This window comes from Hypomesus transpacificus, chromosome 14 (genome assembly GCF_021917145.1).
Source record: "Hypomesus transpacificus isolate Combined female chromosome 14, fHypTra1, whole genome shotgun sequence".
Taxonomy (NCBI): Eukaryota; Metazoa; Chordata; class Actinopteri; order Osmeriformes; family Osmeridae; genus Hypomesus; species Hypomesus transpacificus.
In genome coordinates, this window is record NC_061073.1 from 4653378 (window position 1) to 4675476 (window position 22099).

The following is a 22099-nucleotide window of genomic DNA, read 5'->3' on the forward strand; positions in this document are numbered from 1 at the left end:
CACAGCTTCCAGAGGAGCAGAGACACAGCTTCCAGAGGAACAGAAACACAGCTTCCAGAGGAGCAGAGACACAGCTTCCAGAGGAGCAGGGAGGGCAGCAGCTACAGGGACAACTTGGATTCCTGGGCTCCCACCCCTTTTGTCTCTATTTGTTGCAAAATATTGACATAGGCAGTGCAGACAGACACACACACACACACACACACACACACACACACACACAGGAGGAACTGTAAGTTGTGGAGGGGATTTGTGATGTCAGAGGTTACCGAGGCTAGAGAAAGAGTGTGTGGGTGTGTGTGTGTTGTGTGCGTGTGTCTGCCATAGTGGTGGGAGGAGGCCAGTGTTTCCCAGTATAAATACAGGGATGTGAAGAAGAGTGGGCCAGAGAGGTGCCCAAGCCAACTCCAGGACAGTGTGAACAGAGAGCTTTCCAGCCATAGACTCCAACCAGAGAGAAAGGAGCATACAACGTCCCCTCTAACCTCAAGGAGCTAAACAATGGAAAACCATAACGGTAAGTGTGTTATCAATATCACAACTCTCCAACAATCTCCTCTCTCTCTTTTTTAACCATTTTTTTATTTGTCTAAGCCAGCGACACAGTCCTTTCAATGATCGCATCGCATGCAGTGTATCTGTCATGAGTGCGAGGCTGAATGAATTCACAAACGTGTGTGATGGCATTGATCTTCATTGCAGCATTACATTGCCCTTACACAGAATACCCATGATTGAAAGTATGATATGTGTTTTTAAACTGTATGTATAATGTCATATTTATGTCACATCCCATTAGTGTCTTGTCTGTGTGTGTGCGTGTGTGTCTGTGTCTGTGTGTGTGTGTCTGTGTGTGTGTGTGTGGCACACACCTCTGTGTGAGCAACCTCTAGAATGATGATGACCTCAGGTCCATGGCTCAAACGGTTGTCTTCTTTGGCAGTTAAACCTGGCGCGTTAACGAGCTGCAATGACCTCTTCCTTTGTGATGAGATCCATACAGTGTTCTATCAAGATCACATCAAATCTCCAGAGAAACAGTTCTCTTATCCATGTCATAAGACTACTGTATACTTTCTAAAGTACTTTTCTTTACGATTTTAGAACATTCCAGAACCATGACAGCAGAGGTTGTTTTTCACCCTGTGTTGTGTTGACCAACATGGATGATGGTTACATCTGTCTCAATTGGACAGAGATCGAAGTGACTTTGTATACTTCTAGTAATAAGTAGTTTCAGTGCTGACGACTGTGTGACTGCTGAGTGGTCTGGCCGCTATAGGGCTGGTCCGAACATGGGAGGAACAGGGGAGGGTGGTCTCTGGTAACTGTGAAGACTGCTCCTCTGACCAAGTTAACTGTTCATTCTTATTCTCTTGTTTGTTTAAAGTTTGGGCAACACTTTACACTAAAGTTACAATAACTACCATGCAACTAAAAAGCAATCCCTCCAGTATTTTATAAGTTGTTACACAAGTGAAACTTGGTGTGGGAGAATTGAACTAGTGGATGTTAGCATTGATCTAAAAAAGATACAACCTTCAACTGAGCCTTTACAGCATCCAATTACTCCTTATACCCCTCCCTCATTATGTACATTCTTATACTTTTGGTATAACCTGTACCTCTAACACTTAATACCATTTAACTACATAGCAATTCCTATGTACCTACAATGTTTTTACTAAAGGTATTGCTATATAGTTACATGGTAGGTAATGTTACCTCAATGGAAAGCGTGGCTGATGTTTGTATTGTCTATTTGTCCCATGTCTTCACCTAGCCTCTAAGTCACTAGTGTTTCCCTCGGTCGTCTGCTCCACCTGACAGGTGTGTTCATGGGCGTGGACCTGCGTTGCCAGGTGAATAACCAGGCCCACCGCACCGAGGAGATGGATCAGGATAGGCTGATCGTCCGCAGGGGACAGCCCTTCTCTCTAACCCTGCAGTGCTCCACCCCCCCGCCCCCCGGGCACCGCCTTGCCTTGGTCCTCCACCTGGGTGAGCCAATTAGCATCACAGACAGAAAGAGGAAACAGCAACGGGCGGGGATGGTGGGGCGAAGATGCAGTTTATCTATAGGGATGGTTTCCCTACAGATTCAAGAGGAAGAAAGCGATGGAAATGAGTGGACTGTAATGCGTGTGTGTGTTTTTAGGTAAGGAGATGGTTGTGAAGGTTCTGGATGTGCGAGGGGGGCGTGGCCAGTGGTGGTTCCGACAGCAGGGGGCGGAGCAAAGCGAGATGCTGCTGACAGTTTACAGCCCAGCGAACGCTCCCATTGGTCAGTATCAGCTAGTGGTGTTGATGACTTCACTTGATGGACACATCCTGGATCAGACCCCTCCTCAGAGCTTCCACCTGCTCTTTAACCCCTGGTGTAAAGGTCAGCCGCTAGACACACACACACAATCACACCTTGGGAAGTTCCTTGGGACACCCTCCCGTGTGTTTGTGTTCCCTAGCCTGTCTTCCTGTGGTTTCATTAGGAACAAGGCAGAGCTAAACGCGCGAGTGTATGTTTTTGTGATAACATGTTTGCGTGCGTCCCAGGTGATGCTGTTCATGTCCCTGATGAGGAGCAGCTGCAGGAGTACATCCTGAATGAGAGCGGCGTTCTGTATCAAGGCTCCTGGGACCACATCTCTGCCTTGCCCTGGAACTATGGACAGGTGAAACACACACACAAACCAAGTCTGAGCTCCAGACAAAAGACAGTAGATAAATACAATTTGATGTTGCTGTTGACGTTGGAGATGGCTTTCTCTAACTAGTTATAGTGCACTGTGTGTGTGTGTGTCTGTGTGTGTGTAGGGAGTGGGGGTTGAGTTCACTGTCTGGTGACTCGGATGTGGCCTGTGTGAAGAGTCAGAGCTCAGTGACAGGGCAGTTGATCTGCCCTGGGTGGAAGCAGGGCTAGGGCAAGACATGGTCAGAGCTCAGTGACAGGGCGGTCTATCTGCCCTGGGTGGAAGCAGGGCTAGGGCAAGACATGGTCAGAGCTCAGTGACAGGGCGGTCTATCTGCCCTGGGTGGGAACAGGGCTAGGGCAAGACATGGTCAGAGCTCAGTGACAGGGCGGTCTATCTGCCCTGGGTGGGAACAGGGCTAGGGCAAGACATGGTCAGAACTCAGTGACAGGGCGGTCTATCTGCCCTGGGTGGGAAAACAGGGCTAGGGCAAGACATGGTCAGAGCTCAGTGACAGGGCGGTCTATCTGCCCTGGGTGGAAGCAGGGCTAGGGCAAGACATGGTCAGAGCTCAGTAACAGGGCAGTCTATCTGCCCTGGGTGGAAGCAGGCCTAGGGCAAGACATGGTCAGAGCTCAGTGACAGGGCGGTCTATCTGCCCTGGGTGGAAGCAGGGCTAGGGCAAGACATGGTCAGAGCTCAGTGACAGGGCAGTCTATCTGCCCTGGGTGGAAGCAGGGCTAGGGCAAGACATGGTCAGAGCTCAGTGACAGGGCGGTCGATCTGCCCTGGGTGGAAGCAGGGCTAGGGCAAGACATGTCTTTGGATGATGTAAGGCATTTCTGGTCTGGACGTGTGAGAATGTCAACAGACCACACAAACAAGGGCTTGTCTTTCTAGACGGGGACCCAAAGACAAGAATAGAGAGAGAGAGAAAGGTGGTGGGGGGGGGGGGGGGGGGGGGGGTGGTAGCTAGAGGCTGAGAGACAGTCAAACAAAGACAGACCCACTTAAGGACAAATTAAAAATATTTTTTCAGTTCAATTTTTTTCAGTAGTGCAGTATGGCTTGATCTTTCTCTCAAGTTACGTAACATTCCTCCGGACAAAACGCAACATTCTGGTTGTCACTGCTGACTGCAGAGCAAACATGGAATGGGGAAGCTGACATACTGTATCCCAAGAAACTATTGGTTGAGTTTCTCTTATAACTGTTATGGAGTATGGAGGTGGTTTATGGAGAGTCCTCTCATGTCCTATTATTTCCTAGTTTGAGGACGGCATTGTGGACATTTGTTTTGAGATCCTGGACAACTCTCCCGCTGCTCTAAAGAACCCAGAGATGGACACCGAAAACAGGGCTGACCCCGTCTATGTCAGCCGCACCATCACAGCCATGGTAAGGCCCACTTTTAAATGACCTAGCGCATCTTTACAGCTAGAATTCCTTCTCACGACCTCCCAGCAGACTGCCAAACTTGTCCAGACTGATATTCTCTCGGTGTCTCTGCAGGTGAACTCCAACGATGACCGTGGCGTGGTGTCCGGACGCTGGGACGGGGAGTACAAGGACGGGGTGGCACCGACGCGTTGGACCGGGAGCGTACCCATTCTGAGACGCTGGAGTGAGGCTGGTGCCCAGAGGGTCAGATATGGGCAGTGCTGGGTGTTTTCTGGTGTGGCCTGTACAGGTGAGGAGATGGAACACGTAAGAGAACAACACTGTCAAAGTAAATACATCATGTCCTACAGTTCAACATCGAGGGAGACTGGAGTATGCTCAGAACGACACTAAAACAGAGACGCGTAAACTGTCACCAACATTGTGGGTCCCGATTTGTTCCAGCTACATTTGTCATTGTGATTCCAGAGCTGTCCTGTTTGCTGATTGGTTCCTCCCTCTGCTCCCTCCCTAGTACTGCGCTGCCTGGGCATCCCGACGCGCTCCGTGACCAACTACTCCTCTGCCCATGACACAGACGGCAACCTGGCAGTGGACTTCGTGTACGACGAACAATTGGAGAGTGTGGCCACCGGACGTAAGGACATGATCTGGTACGGATCGAGGAGAGAATGAGAATTGAAAAATCCCAGTTTCCGACAGTGTGATATCCCTCAAGGAATGACCTTTGACCTTTCCTGTCTTCTCCGTGCGCAGGAACTATCACTGCTGGGTGGAGTCTTGGATGGACAGAGAGGATCTCGGTAAAGGCTATGACGGCTGGCAGGCTCTGGATCCGACTCCTCAGGAGAGGAGTGATGGTAAAACGTTCACTCATGAGCTACCGGTCCTCCGTTCACTAAAACTGTGTTTCGTGTGTTTCCACTTGATGGAAAGGCCCATTTAGACCAGTATTTGTTGATTGTTGTTTGTTGTTTTGTTTCTGTCACGCTGGCATCATGATTTTGTACCGGCTGACGCGTCCCTCCAGGTGTGTACTGCTGCGGCCCTTGTCCCGTGCGCGCGGTGAGAGAAGGGAACCTGGGCGTGAAGTATGACGCCGCCTTTGTGTTCTCCGAGGTGAACGCTGACCTGGTGTACTGGTTGGTCGGTCCCGACGGCCAGCGCTCGCAGGCGTCCCTCAGCAGCCATACCGTCGGACGCAACATCAGCACCAAAAGCGTGTACGGAGACTACAGAGAGGACATCACCTCACACTACAAGTACCCCGAAGGTGTGGTGCGCTCCTGAATTATATACACCTGGTTAGAACCAATATGCAGATGCGCCAAACAAAGACAAATGGATAAACGCAGACATTTTCTTTTTGCGCCCTTTCTCGCTTTTAACCTGTAGCACTTTGAGATTGTAGCTGATATAAAGTGCATTTTAAAGAGTATTATTATTTTAGGGTATAATGTCTGTCTCCTCTTTCATTCCAGGTTCAATTCAAGAGCGCGAGGTGTACGAGAAGGCAGGACGTCGAGTCTCTCACATGGACGGTGAACCAGGGCAGCTGGAGCTGTCAATCAAGCATGCCCAGGCCATCCACGGCACCGACTTTGACGTGATCGTGGAGGTGCAAAACGTGGGCGGGCACGACGCCCTGGCCAAGCTGACCGTCATGTCCAACGCTGTCACCTACAACAGCCTCCACCGGGGGGAGTGTGAGAGGCGCACTACCAGTGTGACTGTGCCAGCACAGAAGGGTGGGTGGCCGTCTCATGATGCCTGGAGCCAATCCCTCATTAACGTGTCATATCAGTGTTATTAAAAGGCTGTTAAGTGCTTCATATGGCCAGTCCCAGTGCTAAGGGGGAGTTGTGGTAGTCTCAGTGTCGTCCAGGTTACCTGCGTTGGGTCGTACTGAGCCCGAGGTTCCAGTCTCCCAGTTCCAACACAACAGGACAGTAGTGCAACAGGACAGTAGTGCAACAGGACAAACCCCAGAAAAACAGAGCTACATATTACATTACATTTATGCATTTAGCTGACGCTTTTGTCCAAAGCGACTTCCAAAAGAGAGCTTTGCAAAAGTGCATAGGTCACTGATCATAACAACGAGATAGCCCCAAACATTGCGGGTAACCAAACATGAAGCATACACTGTGAAAACGAAATAATATTAGGACATCATTAGGAAAACTGTATAAGACAAAAGAAACAGAGGTGAACTGTAACCCCCCCCCCTGTAACCCCCCCCCCCCCCCCCCCCCCCCCCCCCCCCCCCCCCCCCCCCCCCCCCCCCCCCCCCCAGCTCATAAGGAGGTGCTGCGTCTGTGCTACGACCACTACGGAGCGTGTGTGTCTGAACACCACCTGATCAGGGTCACAGCGCTCCTCCAAGCCAGCGGCCACAGTGACCTCATCCTGCAGGAGGTCAACATCCCACTGAGCATGCCCCAGCTCCACGTCAAGGTAACCGGACAGGTTCCTCAGAAGGGGGAAGCTGTACATAGCGGGGTGATATGGACACTTCGACCAGCCGAGAGATGATATTCTGCCTTCCTCTGCTCCTTCAGGTCGTAGGAGAAGCAGTTGTATCCAGGAAACTGACGGCTTACATCATCTTCACCAATCCACTGCCAGTGACGCTGAAAGGAGGCGTGTTCACTGTGGAGGGGGCGGGGTTGACATCTGTACAAGAAATCCCTGCACCGTAAGTATCTCAATAATCCCTCTTTCTTTTATAGTATATGCACAATATACCAGCTAGGGACAGACCTTTTACCAGTCTTTACATAAGGATGCTTATGAAAATCAGTCTGTTTCAACAAACACCTTCTATGCACCTTTAAAGAAGGGTCGTAGAGGGGCTGACTGCAGATGTAGCTGTTTAAAGTGTAGACGTGACCCAGTAAAGCCGGTCTCAAAGCCTGGAAGGGTGAGTCTGGGCAGATGTTAGGAGTTGAGAGCAGGGCTCTGCCAGGTCACAGCTCTGCTCTCCTGGCAGCCAGGGTGAATTCCTCAGAGAGGACATAGTCTGACCGTAGAGCGTGACGAGAGAACACGGCCCGCTCTCTCTGTCTCCTCACCTCCCCTGGAGACAAGGACATCCAGCCAGACAGGGCCCCCGAACCTTAGGCCAAAGAACACTGAATCCCTCGCAACGAAGCTGCCTGCCTTCCAGGACCACTGTTCAGCTGACACCAGGAAAACACACACCGTTCCAACACACCGATAGAAGTCAGTGCATACCAACTCTCACAGACTAAACACCATTTCTCTAAGATCCAGCTGGGTTGCAGCTGACCAGTTGGCTGTGACGGACAGTATTTCATAAAGTTTATTATTCAAGGTCTTCTTGTTCTATTACAACAAATACTGCTGGGAAGGGAAGAATTCTAAACCAATGTAAACTTTATTCTCTGTATCTAGGCAGTCTTCTGGACTAGTTAACACCACATTAGCTGTAGTCTTCTGAGAAAAATACTAACCTAACTCTGTCATAAAAGGCCCAATACAGATTTTAAGATTGTACCTAGGCCCAGAGGAGTCATTAAAGGGGTGCACATGATAAATTAAGACTAATTCCCCATTTCTCTTTCCCTTCTCTCTGCCAGGGGTAATGTTGGTCCGGGTCAAGAGGTGTCTGTCAAGTTGTCCTTCAAGCCCAGTCGCCCAGGTTTGAGGAAGCTGCTGGTGGACTTTGACTCTGACAGGCTTAAGGATGTGAAGGGTGTGGCCACTCTGATTGTCAGGAGGAAGTAGTATTCTCTGAACTTAAGTCTACAGTATCTAATGTTATTGTTTTTATTCTATAAATAGCTAAAGCCTATAAATAATAGCTCATTAATAAACATGAGTATGGCCTCAAGTATTCCTTGAGGGTTTAGGTTGGTTGAGGGGCAGTTCTATGGGCGCATGTGAAGCACTCTGTAACATGCTTGCGTGTAATAAGGGCTATACAAATACATTTGATTTGATTTGATGAGTATGGCCAATCTAGGCCTTGCAAACTGTTGTGAAATAACCTTTCAGTCTTACATTGTAGTCCCTGATAATTGCACTTGATAAGTTTTGATTCTGATCATAAAATTGTAGCTTTCCACCTTCATGTCCTAAACTAGCATTGTGTAGCTGAAGCAGAACATTTTATACTGAATGTACATGTGTGGGTTTTAAAATACAACTATGTAAGACTTGTTTTACTTTTTTAATAAAGAATTTACATATCAACTTAATCACTGACAACCAATATAGCATGAAAACAGTATGCATTGGATTGGGTTAAAGAAACTCAGTCTCAACTCTCTGGTGGGGGGGCTTTCCTCCTCACAGCTCTGGACAAAGCTTGCTGGATGACTGGGTACAATTTAAAGCAACCCTCGATGCAGATGCGGACTCCGGAAGTCAGTGTCTCTTCGTCCATCTCGCCGTCCGACTGCAAACCCGATATCTGGTTTAGGCTAGGGAGGAAAGCAACGGTAAGGTTGCCTTGGTTTTCACCGCTTCCCAAAGACACAGTGCTGCTGCTCTCCTCTACACAAGTGGGGTCTATCAGGTAGGTGGCGCCGTCCTGTTGGATAGAGCACCCAAGGACCAGGTCGTACATCTCGATACCAGCATCCGCTAGTGCGAGGGATGCACACGTGACGGCGTGAGCCAAGACTGAACCGTCATTTTCCAGCACCATTACGTTCACCTCGATCTGGGAACGGGGGTACTTGTGGAGGCGCACCCCTGGCTTCAGGCTTTCTAGTAGCATCAGCGACAGGTCTTTCTCTTCACTGCCCTGGATCCACGACCCCCTCTCCCTACAGGAGAACGGGGCAAATCTCATGTCAGTCATCATTCTCCCGCATTTCATATCTAGCTCGTCCTTTCGTTCAATTTCCTTGGGCCCGTAGACACAGCACATCAGTTTTGAGTTCCCCGCTTCTATGTAGGCTGACCCTTTTGCTTGACTGACCAGCCCGCAGCGGACAAACACGGGTCGGACGTCCACTTGGCCTCGTTGCCTCCCATCTATCCGAGAATCGGCAATGGGACGCTTTGGAGGCGATAGGCAGAAGATATACGGACTTTGAGATACTTCTGGGCCTTGTACCCTTTTAGTGTCTGTCGGCATTCTTGGTCAAGTTAGTTGCAAACGTGATGTTTTAGTCCACGTGTTTTACGTTGCTTTGGTCTGGTTATCCTGTAATTCAAAATGATTTCTGGTTACGCAGCGCAGACAATTCCCCCTACAACATGACAAGCAAAAGAAGGTTCCACACTTGCTGCATACGCAGAGCACTGACATATTGCGAGTTCCGCTGCATCTGCAAGGAAAGTCAGTCCTTGACAAGTAGATTCCAATGCAGTGAAAATGGCTGCAATTATGAGCTTCTGCAGTTAACTAATTACAAACAAAATGATTGCAGCATACACTCCGTTTGGAAACACAAATTAATTGTGTGAGGGATGGTTATAATTTAGAATCAATTTAAAGTATAGATTTTGGGGGGAAATTAAGATGACCGTGCAGAGTAGTATTGTCACAATCGAGATATAAGTTTTGATGTTGCTTCAGTATAAGTAGGCCTACAAACATCTATTTCTTTTTCATTGCATCAGCCGACTTATGCGGTTCGAGCTAAAAAGATCTCCGGTCGAGTAATGATGGATATGAGGCTTAGCCAATAGAAACGCAGTCTCAGTAAAGTACCGGTATAGTTCAACCAATATAATTTCCTTATGGGCGTGTTCATGTTGTTCCCCTTTGATTGCAGCAGCGTGGGGAGGCTGACAGTGTGATCAGTGACATAGTAATATCAGAAGAATTGCGACTTCTGTAAGTATTTCTTACAATTGTCTAATACACCAATGTTTTATTGAATCAAATATGTTTCAAATGCTTAGCAGTATTGTAGAATTGAGGTAGCAGTTACTGTTTGCGTAGCCGATTCATTGGCGAATCGCTTCGGCTGACGTTACAAATCTGACTCAATCAATGCTACTAGCTATGCTCGAGTCTGGCTTGACCAGCATAGCAAACGATTAGCTTAGCAAGCCACATTGCGTGCTATCATAGGGTAGTTTAGCCGGTACTGAGTAGCTAGTTGGTTAGGGGAGATGGTTGGCTTGCACCAAGTAGCATACCGGTTCCAGTTTGCTACCGCCTTACGCAGGCATTTCTTGGATTTCGGCTGGACTATATAGCTGTTGTGTGCTCTAAACATTATCAGAAGACAACTTGTGAAACAGCGCAATGTTAAATACCACTCATCGATGTTTCAACACTACTAGTTTATCCTGTTATAACAAGGCATTGAAACGGCAGGTACCGCTGGCAAGTGAGGCAATGCCATTACGCTCACGGTTATTCAACGAGATAGCTTGTTGTGTTGGCAGGATGTGAACATCGTCTTCGTATCTTCTTACTTGGTACTACGAGATTCAAGACGCCACCTATTGAGTTTCCACCTGCTACGTTTTTTTTTCAGCAACGGAAGAGTAACATATAAGAGTTAGGAACATGTTTTTTGGATAAACGCTGATTTAATAGCCCGACTCCCTAACCGCTCAGTCATCTGACCCCCACTAGCACATGAATGAGAACCAACCATAGAACTAAGAGGGCTTGTAGCCCCAATTGCAATGTGATATAGATGCTAGTTTACGGTAATGCAGATATGCTATGGGCTTGAGATATCAAAGCATGGGAGCATGATTTCCAATGTTGTTGCAGAGCCACGTCTCCTTAGGGGAGCAGATGTTTCCATATATCTGAATTTGTCCCAAGCCTGTTTCCTCCAGAGGCCCACGGGACTGGTATTGCATCAGTTTGATAATTGTTGTTGAACAACGTGTTATACATTACATTTACATTTTAGTCATTTAGCAGATGCTCTTATCCAGAGCAACTTGCAGTAAGTACAGGGACATTCCCCCGAGGCAAGTAGGGTGAAGTGCCTTGCCCAAGGACAGTCATTTGGCATGGCCGGGAATCGATCTGGCAACCTTCAGATTACTAGTCCGATTCCCTAACCGCTCAGCCGTCTGACTCCCTATGTTATATATGTCTATATGTGCTATATGTGTGTGTTTGTGTCTCAATGCCAATGTTTTTTTTACCCGTAGCTTTGCCAGGATGGACTCTTCCCTGACTGCTTCTCAGATCCGTGAGAAGTTCATCAACTTCTTCCGTCGCCATGAGCACCAGTACGTCCACTCGTCTGCCACCATCCCTCTGGATGACCCCACTCTGCTGTTTGCCAACGCCGGCATGAACCAGGTACCAGACAACCACTCAGACATCACTCCTTTATTCCCTCCGTCCATCTCGCTTATCACAACACGTCTTTGTTGCCGTGGATTCTTTACTGAAATGTGTGATGTTGGATACAACTGGATACTGGATGGGCCTACACATTGCTCTCACACGCTCACCCCTTCGGGCCTTTTCTCCCCAGTTCAAGCCCATCTTCCTGCCTACACACTGCCCTCACACGCTCACCCCTTCGGGCCTTTTCTCCCCAGTTCAAGCCCATCTTCCTGCCTACACATTGCTCTCACACGCTCACCCCTTCGGGCCTTTTCTCCCCAGTTCAAGCCCATCTTCCTGCCTACACATTGCCCTCACACGCTCACCCCTTCGGGCCTTTTCTCCCCAGTTCAAGCCCATCTTCCTGCCTACACACTGCCCTCACACGCTCACCCCTTCGGGCCTTTTCTCCCCAGTTCAAGCCCATCTTCCTGCTTACACATTGCCCTCACACGCTCACCCCTTCGGGCCTTTTCTCCCCAGTTCAAGCCCATCTTCCTGCCTACACATTGCCCTCACACGCTCACCCCTTCGGGCCTTTTCTCCCCAGTTCAAGCCCATCTTCCTGAACACCATAGACCCCTCCCACCCTATGGCTCGGCTGCGTCGGGCAGCAAACACTCAGAAATGCATCCGCGCCGGGGGCAAGCACAACGACCTGGACGACGTAGGGAAGGACGTCTACCACCACACCTTCTTTGAGATGCTGGGTTCCTGGTCCTTTGGGGACTATTTCAAGGTAAGGCGGCGGGGGAATGAAGTTCACACAGAGGGAGATGTGCTGGTTCATTGTAGTTCACTGAGATGTTTCTTTTTGACCTGACCTTGGCCTGATATCTAGACTGGGTGTGTCTTTAATGGGTTGGTAAAAAACAACAACAATAAATCACTGCCCTTTTCTCATCCCATCTCCTGCAGAAACTGGCCTGTACGATGGCCCTGGAGCTGCTGACTCAGGAGCTTGGCATCCCCATTGAGCGTCTGTACGTTACCTACTTTGGAGGCCACCCTGATGCAGGCCTGGAGCCTGACCTGGAGTGCAAACAAATCTGGGTGGACTTGGGGTGAGGCTGGGTCTGGAGGGGGGAGGCTGGGTCTAGAGGGGGCAGGCTGGGTCTGGAGGGGGCAGGCTGGGTCTGGAGGTTGAAGGCTGGGTCTGGAGGGGGGAGGCTGGGTCTGGAGGGGGGGAGGCTGGGTCTGGAGGGGAAGGCTGGGTCTGGAGGGGAGGGGCTGGGTCTGGAGGGTATAGGCTGGGTCTGGAGGGGGGAGGCTGGGTCTAGAGGGGGCAGGCTGGGTCTGGAGGTTGAAGGCTGGGTCTGGAGGGGGGAGGCTGGGTCTGGAGGGGGGAGGCTGGGTCTGGAGGGGGGGAGGCTGGGTCTGGAGGGGGAGGCTGGGTCCGTCTGGCACTTTTGGGTGTCTCCTCACTGTGTGTGTGTTTGTCAGGATGGACGAGGCTCGTATCCTGCCAGGCAGCATGAAGGATAACTTCTGGGAGATGGGGGACACTGGTCCCTGCGGCCCCTGCAGTGAGATCCACTTTGACCGGATCGGGGGCCGCGACGCCTCCCACCTCGTCAATATGGATGACCCCAATGTCCTTGAGATCTGGAACCTGGTCTTTATCCAGTTCAACAGGTAATGCACATGCTTCTACACACTTCCTAGACATACCCAGCGTCTCAGCATAAACTTAGTCTTAAGACTGCTGCAATACTGTTGCCAAGGCCTGTTGTTGTCAAGGTCTGCTACACACTAAACACTGTCCTTCTTCACTTTCTCACTACTGCACTACCACACCGTATGTTCCATATACCCTGTCGTGTGTGTGTGTGTGTGTGTGTGTGTAGGGAGTCAGAGACAGAGCTGAAGCCTCTTCCTAAGAAGAGCATTGACACAGGCATGGGTCTGGAACGCCTGGTGTCGGTGCTGCAGAACAAGATGTCCAACTACGACACTGACCTCTTCGTCCCGTACTTCCAGGCCATCCAGAAGGTGAGCAACACAGCTGTCTGGGGCCTGTTGGACTTAATAAGATGGTGTCAGATTGGTAAAGCTCACTGGTAGAGCATTTGATTACGGATTGATGGTTCGCAAGTTCAAACACCCCCTGCATGTACATTTAGTCATTTAGCAGACGCTTTTTCCAGAGCGACTTACAGTAAGTACAGGGACATTTTCCCCCAAGGCAAGTAGGGTGAAGTGCCTTGCCCATGGACACAACATCATTTTGCCCGATTCCCTTACCGCTCAGCCACCTGACTCCCCATGTAGCTTTGGAGAAAACATTTAATGTTGAGAAAACATTTGATGTTAGTGAAATCCGACTTGAGGTCTGGAACTGGTGTCTGTTTTTCGTCTGCCTTGTGTAATACTTAAACGCTTAAAAAATTCTTAAGTCCAGCCGATGGAAATAAACATAACTGTCATAATTCACTTTGGTATCCCTAGTATACTTACTGACCTCTAGTGGTAGTGATGGAGGTTCTGTATGACTGCGTTGATCTGTAGGGAACAGGCGCCAGGGCTTACACGGGGAAAGTTGGCGCCGAGGACACGGACGGCATCGACATGGCCTACCGCGTCCTGGCCGACCACGCGCGCACCATCACCATCGCCCTGTCAGACGGAGGGCGACCCGACAACACGGGAAGAGGGTGAGACGCTCTCTCCTTCCCCGCTCTCTCGACGCTCTCGAGCTTACGGGGTGAACGTTGGCGTACATGCAGTCGTGCATGTTTTCTTTTCTCCACGTGGCTCTGTATCTGACCCCCCGTCCCCCCCCTCCCCTCCCCAGATACGTGTTGCGTAGGATCCTGCGCCGAGCCGTCAGGTACTCCCATGAGAAGCTAGGGGCTCAGAGGGGCTTCTTTGCCTCCCTGGTGGACGTGGTGGTGGAGTCCCTGGTGAGAACCTCTCGAACCCTCCCTCGTGTTGGTTCTGTTGCCCGTCCATGATCACAGTCGATGGTGACAGTCCTCCAGGCACTGCGTTATTCCCGCTTGTTTTTCACCCAAGCCGCCTCCCTCCGTCTCCAGGGCGACGCGTTCCCCGAGCTGAAGAAGGACCCCGACATGGTGAAGGACATCGTCAACGAAGAGGAGGCGCAGTTCCTCAAGACTCTCAGCAGGGGGCGCCGCATCCTGGACAGGAAGATCCAGAGCCTGGGGGACAGCAACACCATCCCAGGTGTGACGGACGAGGTGTTCCCACCCCGGCCCTGCTCTCTCTGTCCTCGCCCGCCCAGCCCGGCCCCTGGTGTGGTGGCGGTGTGCGGACGCTAACCCTCCCCTTGTTGGCCCTCTCCCCAGGGGACACGGCCTGGCTGCTGTACGACACCTACGGGTTCCCCCTGGACCTGACGGCCCTCATCGCTGAGGAGAGGGGCATGGGGGTGGACGTCAAGGCCTTCGAGGAGGAGAAGAAGGCGGCGCAGGTAAGGAACCCGTTCCGTGGAGAACCGGGATTCTTCCGGCCTCGTGTTGATCTGCAGCCCCAGTCCAAACGAGGACAGAGTGGATTGATTTAGCGTACGGATGAGCGAGGGCGTTTGAGTCAAATACTGCTTTGTCTCCCAACTTGGCTTCTGCCGCCCGTGCCAGCCCTTTTAAGTGCTCACAGTAAAACAGAATATAATAAGCCTGGCTCAGCTTATTAAAGGTGATTGTGTGTTTATGATCCAGAGGTTAACCCTTGGTGCACAGTAGCTAGTAGCCTCATGTACTCGGGGCACAGTAAACCTTACTGCAGTCCAGCTGTGCGCCTGTGAACAGTCTGTCTCCACTCCAAGCTCCCTCTGCTTTGTAAGATCCAAATCCGTTTGATCATCTATAATATGATCCTCAGGCTGAAAGGCTAATGGGTGTGTTTGTGTCCTAGGTGAAATCCCAGGGTAAGGGGTCGGGCGATGCAGACCACCTCATGTTGGACATCTACGCTATCGAGGACCTGAGGAACAAGGGCATCGCTGCCACAGATGATGCCCCCAAGTACAGCTACAGTGCAGACGACTCTGGCAGCTACGGTTAGACACATCACACACACAACACACACACATCACACACACATCACACACACCTCACACACACACCTCACGCACCTCTCAAGCCACATGAAAGCGTCAGTGTAGTGTGTCGTCCGTCCGTACGCGCTCGTGGCCTTAAGGTTGGCTTGTGCTTCTTTCTTCGTTTTTTTCCTCCTTCTCCCCTTCCTCCCCCTCCTCGTGTCCGGATCCCCCCGTGTCTCGTGCAGCGTTCGAGCAGACCGTGGGCACGGTGCTGGCCCTGAGGCGGGAGCGGGCCTTCTGCCACGAGGCGTGCACCGGCCAGGAGTGCGGCGTGCTGCTGGATCGCACGTCCTTCTACGCCGAGCAGGGAGGACAGAGCTTCGACGAGGGCTACATGCTGAGGGAGAACGACTCCGCCGACGACGTGAGGACCCCCCCCCCCCCCCGCACCACAAACACACGCACACTCAGGGGTGTTTGGTTTCTCTCTGTTGGGTTTGAAACGCAAGTGTGACCTCCTCTAACCCCAGCCCCTTCCCCTGCTTCCAGAGGATGGAGTTCACTGTGAAGAACACCCAGGTGCGAGGAGGGTACGTGTTGCACGTTGGGACGGTGTACGGAACCCTGAAGGTCGGGGACCGCGTCACGCTGCACGTAGACGAGGTACCTCCATCACTACTGGTTGTAAAGCACACGGGTTATACAACACATCCACGAGCCATGTCGGCACGTTTTCCCCCCTTTGGCCTGACCCCACTCTCTTCCTCCTCTCTGCCTCCCCTCTTCCTCCTCTCTGCCTCCCCCCTCCCTCTAGGCGCGTCGCCGTCCCATCATGAGTAACCACACGGCCACCCACATCTTGAACTTTGCCCTCCGCGGGGTCCTGGGGGAGGCGGACCAGCGCGGCTCTCTGGTGGCGCCCGACCGCCTGCGCTTCGACTTCACCGCCAAGGGAGCGCTGAGCACGGGCGAGGTCCGCCGAGCCGAGGAGATGGCCTGCACCATGATCCAGGACGCCAAGGTCAGAGGGCACTCCTTCTACCCCCCCCTCCCCCTCCCCAATCACCACCACATGGCCTGTACTGACGTTTGGACGTGTTTGTTTCCTGGTGCCCTGTAGCCAGTGTACGCCATGGACACCCCCCTGGCTGAAGCCAAGGCCATCCAGGGTCTGAGGGCTGTGTTTGACGAGACCTACCCTGACCCCGTCCGGGTGGTGTCCATCGGCATCCCCGTGGAGGACCTGCTGTCGGACCCCAACAGCGCCGCCGGCTCCCTCACCTCCATCGAGTTCTGCGGAGGAACGTGAGTACACGCACACACAGAGACGTTCCCACTGGATCCCGACCAGTCGCACAAGATACAAGACGATTTATGTGGGAATGCTTACCTTTTAAAAACATTTTTTTAAACGTGTCATTTTGTCAACTGTGTGGACCCGCGCCTGCTCTGAGATCAGTGGATCAGTAGATGAGAGGGGTGTTAAAGCTGCCGTGTAGCCGAGCTGGACTGTGAACACTGCTGTCTCCACACAGCCACCTCCGGAACTCCAGCCACGCTGCTCCCTTTGTCATCGTGTCAGAGGAGGCCATCGCTAAGGGCATCAGACGCATCGTCGCTGTCACCGGAGCGGAGGCCCACAAGGTCGGAACACACACACGCACACACACACGCACACACACACACCAGTAGGAAAGCTTGTATGTTGCAGTTCAGGACTGTTGGGGAGGTTCAGGTACGGTAAGTGATTCATTTACAAGGTGTCTGTCCCCCCCCCCTCCAGGCCCAGAGGAAAGCAGAGGCCCTCAAACAGACCCTGTCTGCCCTGGGGAACACGGTCCACGCCCAGACCGCCCCAAACAAGGACGTACAGAAGGAGATCGCTGACATGACTGAGGTAGGGGGGGGTCTGAAGCGGCTGATGTCGTTTTGGCATGTCTGTAGTGTTGGGAGCAGGCATGCCTATTCTCACGTGTGTGTGTGTGTGTGTGTTCCAGTCCCTAGGCACAGCAGTGATATCCCAGTGGCAGAAAGATGAGATGAGGGAGGCTCTGAAAGGCCTGAAGAAGGTTATGGATGACCTGGACCGTGCCAGCAAGGCAGACGTCCAGAAGAGGGTGAGGAAGGGCGGGGGGAGGTGGGGGGGGGGGCGGTCCTGGACAGTGAAGGAACAGTGGTTTATGGTCACATGGGATTATCCGGGATATAACAACTCTTGGAATCAACTCTCTTCCGACTCTCAGGTTCTGGAAAAGACAAAGGAGATGATTGACAGCAACCCAAATCAGCCTCTGGTTGTCATGGAGATGGAGAGTGGAGCGTCTGCCAAGGTATTGACATGCTGTTTAGACATGCCGTATCTAACAGATGATGAAATGGATCTGTGTCAGCTAAACATGGACACTGCTTTCATGTGCCTATAATGTGCTCTGTTTGTCTCAAATGGCGTTGAGTTTCATTTAGCAGAAGGAGTTGGGGTTATGGTAGACTTCTTCAGCATCTCTTTATCTGATCCAAAGGGGTCAAAGACTTTGACCTCTGACCCCCTTTTTCTGCCCCCCATCTCCCAGGCCCTAAATGAGTCTCTGAAGCTGCTGAAGACCAACTCCCCCCAGACCGCTGCCATGCTCTTCACGGTCGACCCCGACGCCGGCAAGATCATCTGCCTGTGTCAGGTGCCTCAGGTAAGGCACCGCCATGGGACCAGAGTCCACCCCACGTTCAACCTCACGTCAGCTCCCTCCTTCCCTCGCTCTCTCAATTTTCTGAGAGTTTGTCCACGCCTAAATGGGCGTCTCTTCTCTGCCCTGTGTGCTCCAGGAGGTGGCTAGCCGGGGCCTGAAGGCCAGCGCGTGGGTCCAGGAGCTCTGCCCCCTGATGGACGGGAAGGGAGGAGGCAAAGACATGTCTGCTCAGGCCACCGGCAGGAACACACACTGCCTGCAGGAGGCGCTGCAACTAGCCAACCAGTTTGCTCGCCTCAAACTGGGCGAGAACTAAACCAAGAAAGAAGAGGTGGAAGGGGGGGGGGGGGGGGGGTGAAGAGGGGTCTCAAAGGCCCTGCTGGAGGGTTTTAAATGTGCATCCTGTCTGATCTTCCGAAGGGTCGTCCCTGTTCTGACGTGACTTGGTTGGAAAGACACACACGGGTGTCCAGCTGCTGGTGTCCCCCTTGTGCTGTCAGATCTGGCATGAGAAGAGTTGTGATGGGAGAAATGGAGGAACCAAGGCAGGGTGGAAAGATGCATTAAAGTGTTCTGTGAGAGCTTGAAAGACCCCCCCCTAGCTCCCCATAAACCTCCCTGTCCTGATCTGTGGATGTTTCAGACAGGAGCATTCACTCATCCCATTGTTTAGAAAGGGAACCTGCCTAGGAAGGGGGTGTGCATGCAGGAGAGGGACAAGGTATACTGTTCCTAATCAATACCCTCGACCACCATAGACTCAACATTATTTGATTCTTCTTGTAGAAAAAATTGAAATAATCGACATTCTTCCCGGGGAGATGTTGTTATTGAATTCAGCGGAATAGCCTAAAGCACACGGGGAGAGGCAGGGCCAATCTCTGACTAATAACTTCTTTTGGCTCCTGAATAAATGACACGTTTTAAATGATGCATCCACACACGGTTTCCTCCCTGAACTCTGCCTCTGTAAAAAGAACGTCCTCTTCTCTTAAATGACTCTCTCTGTCCAAAATGTTCATTTGTGGGCTGGTGTCTTGTCCTGGCTTCTTTGAGCCACTGTCGTTTAGCCTTTTCTAAGTGAAGTCAGAAAAGTGACTAGCCCAGACCTAACATTGGAAGATGCTTTTTTGATTAAGTGTTAGAATCTGGCCCATAACTCGATCACAAAAGCACCTTGCAATAATCCTTTTTGTCTGTTAGAGCTGTACGTGTGTCAGCATCAGAGCCACTATCTTACCATCATCTCACTGTCTTGTCAGATTAGTAGTCTCTTTCATAAATAATGTCATAGGATTCATTTAGTGATTCAAGTAACAACCTAATATTGTCCACCTGTTCTGTAACATTGACATGTATGGGCTATTGCAGTATACTGCTCTATAATATGTCACTGATGCTAGTTCTGATCTGATGAAACCTATTATGTGAAATAAAAACTACAGGTGATGCCTGAATGCTGTGTTGAGCCATCTGTCTATACCACCACTTGTGTTATCTTATTTATCTGATTTGTAGGAGTCTGCAAATGAAGAACATGCCATCCTGAGAAATTCCGATTTTCCGATGCCTATATTGCAAAACCCTTTCTCCCTCCAGGATGTGATGCGCTGACTAACGGAAGTGACCCGCTAACATGACCATTCCTAGAAATCAAGTGTCACTTGAGTGTTTGCACGTATAACCAGAAAGAGTCCTTTATCACATATACACTGGTGCTAAGCAACAGTAAATCAGACGCTGCTGACCAGGGGCACTGCCAGGAATTTTGGGCCCCATGATAAAGAAAAAGAAAATAATTTATATGTGATTTCTATTAGTTTTTCTCTGTTTTCCCTGTCAGCCAGAGGCCCTTTGAATTGTCCTAACTTTTCCCTCCTATACGGCACCCTTGCTGCTGACCCTGCAATAGCCCAAACACGCAAGGAGACTTATGGTAATACTGCTGTAATGGAGGAACATGATGATCTGGAGGTTAATGTCCATGTATGCCGCAGTGCACTGAAGAGTCACAATGCGGACTGCCTGAACAACATGGAGATGCTGAGCGGTTAAACCTGTCTCCTCGATCCCTCTCTCCCTCACCCTCCATTCATTCATTTCCTGGTTTATGCCTGAGCTGCTTGAATAGGAGGAAGGCTTCCCTGCTTTATCAAGAAAGGTAAATTAAGCACACCCCAAATTAGAGTCTATCCACTTGCGTAATGTGGGGCAACAGAGCAGGGTGGAGCTAAGCCTGCTCCCAGAGGGAAACCTTCTGCAGTGGAACAGCACTGAAAGGAAAAATGGTGTCCTTTTCCTGAGAAAACATGACAATGCAATCTCCACCAGATATCTGTACTGTGAGCTTATTGAACAGATTTCTAATTACTGGTAATACCTTCCCATGTCATTTGGTTTTCTTTGGTGCTTCATTCACTGCTTTTCGTGAATGGACAGTGCTGAATGTGTTTTCAGACCAGTCATTCAAACAGCAACTTCCTTTATTGGATGTCTGGTGAAGATATGTTTGAGGAGCCACCAGATACATTTCCCCTACACAGGCTCATCTGTCATGTTGAACACGTTAGCATCCACGGAAAATTACCACAGTCACTGACAGAGAGCAGAACACTGCAAGAGTAGCATTTAAATACAGCCACAGGTTCAAAAGGAATATGGTTACATCTGTCTATCACAGTCCCGTGTCGTCAATAAGAAATACTGCCAAGGGGAAGAGCAAATGTCAGGAGGTGAGAGAGGGGTTCTAGAAACCTCTAGAAAGGCAGAGTACAGTGATACATATTCCACTCCAGGCAGAGAGTGGATGTGTCTGTTTGTGTGTGTGTCTGTTTGTGTTGGAGTGAAGATCGAAAGGCACAGCTCTCAGCTAGGCCAAGACCGAGATATAAGTGTGTGCGAGTGATGAACTTGAAGCATTGAATGTACAGGTTACATATGACCGTGAAGTGTGTGTGTGTGTATAGATGTATTTGTGTGGCTGAGGTCGATGATACACTACTGGGCTGGTGTGTCCATCAGCAGGACAAGGCACGTAAGCATGGATGTGTGTGTGTGTGTGTGTGTGTTTAGACACACTTACATATGCAAAGACTCACTGATACTTGATTTGATCACAAGACAAGAGAAACCTGAAAATACGACAGGAATACGATGGACAGTCTTTTCTGTCTGTCTCACTCAACTTAACTCACTCACTGAATACTGGAATTTAAGACCAGTCCAGCACATATCTCTTGTGTCAGAAGTCATAAACTAAACATGTACAAAAGTAAAAAACATAGCTAAAGCAGATGGAAGGTAGTATACAATAGTGTGGTTATCATATCATCATATTATTACTATACAATGTTACACATCCTGTCTGATTGGAGTAGTGAGAAGCATTTCTTTCTTATACCAGCAGAGGACAGAAGGTTGTTTATGACCAATCTCTGCCTTTCAGCACGCGGTGCTCAGTTGAAGCGACACATGTGGCTGCCAATAACTGCTAGAGACCACTGAAATTCTCTTCTTGTGCGCGTGTTATGCGAATGAGTGTGACCGAGTGGTTTAGTCCAATTGATACCTGCGCTAGAGTGTTTTCATGTGCATGTGATCGGTCTACCCAATCCAATCAGCAGGATGATTAGTCAACTATAACTATTAAACAATACTGAAAGAAAAAGGGTTAATACAATGATATATGTGTCCCTGTCAGTGGGTCTTACCTATACCATGATAGTCACCTAGTTACAACACGGACACTGTCATTCAGAATTTCTACAGTCTCACATATACAGCAAGTCAACTTCAACGAGCTAATCCCCGCCTCCAGGGGAGGGGCTACAGCAGCAACTCTACAGGTGGGTGTGGCTTGTCACTGGGAGGTGGAGTCTCTGAGCTGAAGAGACCCTAAGGCGCATCATGACTGAGCAGAAGAGTGGGGTTGACGGGTCAGGTTGACATGTCTGTCCAGGGGAAAGGCCACAACTCCCAGGGCCCTCGATCTAGATTGTTCCGGATTTGGAAGCGGGTGTCCCTGGATGTCCTT

General features: G+C 50.4%; 3 protein-coding genes across 3 annotated transcripts; 2 read left to right on the top strand and 1 right to left on the bottom strand.

Annotated features, from left to right (window-relative positions):
• The first annotated feature begins 415 nt into the window (after positions 1–415).
• Positions 416–8309, top strand: tgm2l (transglutaminase 2, like). Its single transcript, XM_047034957.1, has 13 exons — positions 416–517; positions 1831–2001; positions 2159–2386; positions 2554–2672; positions 3960–4088; positions 4203–4380; positions 4606–4744; positions 4848–4951; positions 5122–5364; positions 5573–5839; positions 6388–6548; positions 6653–6789; positions 7694–8309. The coding sequence occupies exons 1-13, from the start codon at positions 502–504 to the stop codon at positions 7839–7841; spliced, it is 2040 nt and encodes a 679-aa protein (XP_046890913.1). The 5' UTR covers positions 416–501; the 3' UTR covers positions 7842–8309.
• On the bottom strand, positions 8274–9329 carry exosc6 (exosome component 6). Its single transcript, XM_047034958.1, has one exon. It carries the CDS (start codon positions 9199–9201, stop codon positions 8377–8379), a length of 825 nt encoding a protein of 274 aa, XP_046890914.1. The 5' UTR covers positions 9202–9329; the 3' UTR covers positions 8274–8376.
• Positions 9330–9818: 489 nt separating this feature from the next.
• Positions 9819–19523, top strand: aars1 (alanyl-tRNA synthetase 1). The gene is made up of 21 exons (XM_047034443.1): positions 9819–9906; positions 11196–11349; positions 11930–12118; positions 12298–12443; positions 12823–13014; positions 13227–13371; positions 13888–14033; positions 14174–14282; positions 14415–14565; positions 14688–14812; positions 15256–15400; positions 15628–15806; positions 15932–16045; positions 16197–16403; positions 16503–16687; positions 16918–17026; positions 17166–17279; positions 17380–17499; positions 17626–17712; positions 17953–18066; positions 18203–19523. Exons 2-21 carry the CDS (start codon positions 11206–11208, stop codon positions 18380–18382), a joined length of 2901 nt encoding a protein of 966 aa, XP_046890399.1. The 5' UTR covers positions 9819–9906; positions 11196–11205; the 3' UTR covers positions 18383–19523.
• The last annotated feature ends 2576 nt before the right edge of the window (positions 19524–22099 follow it).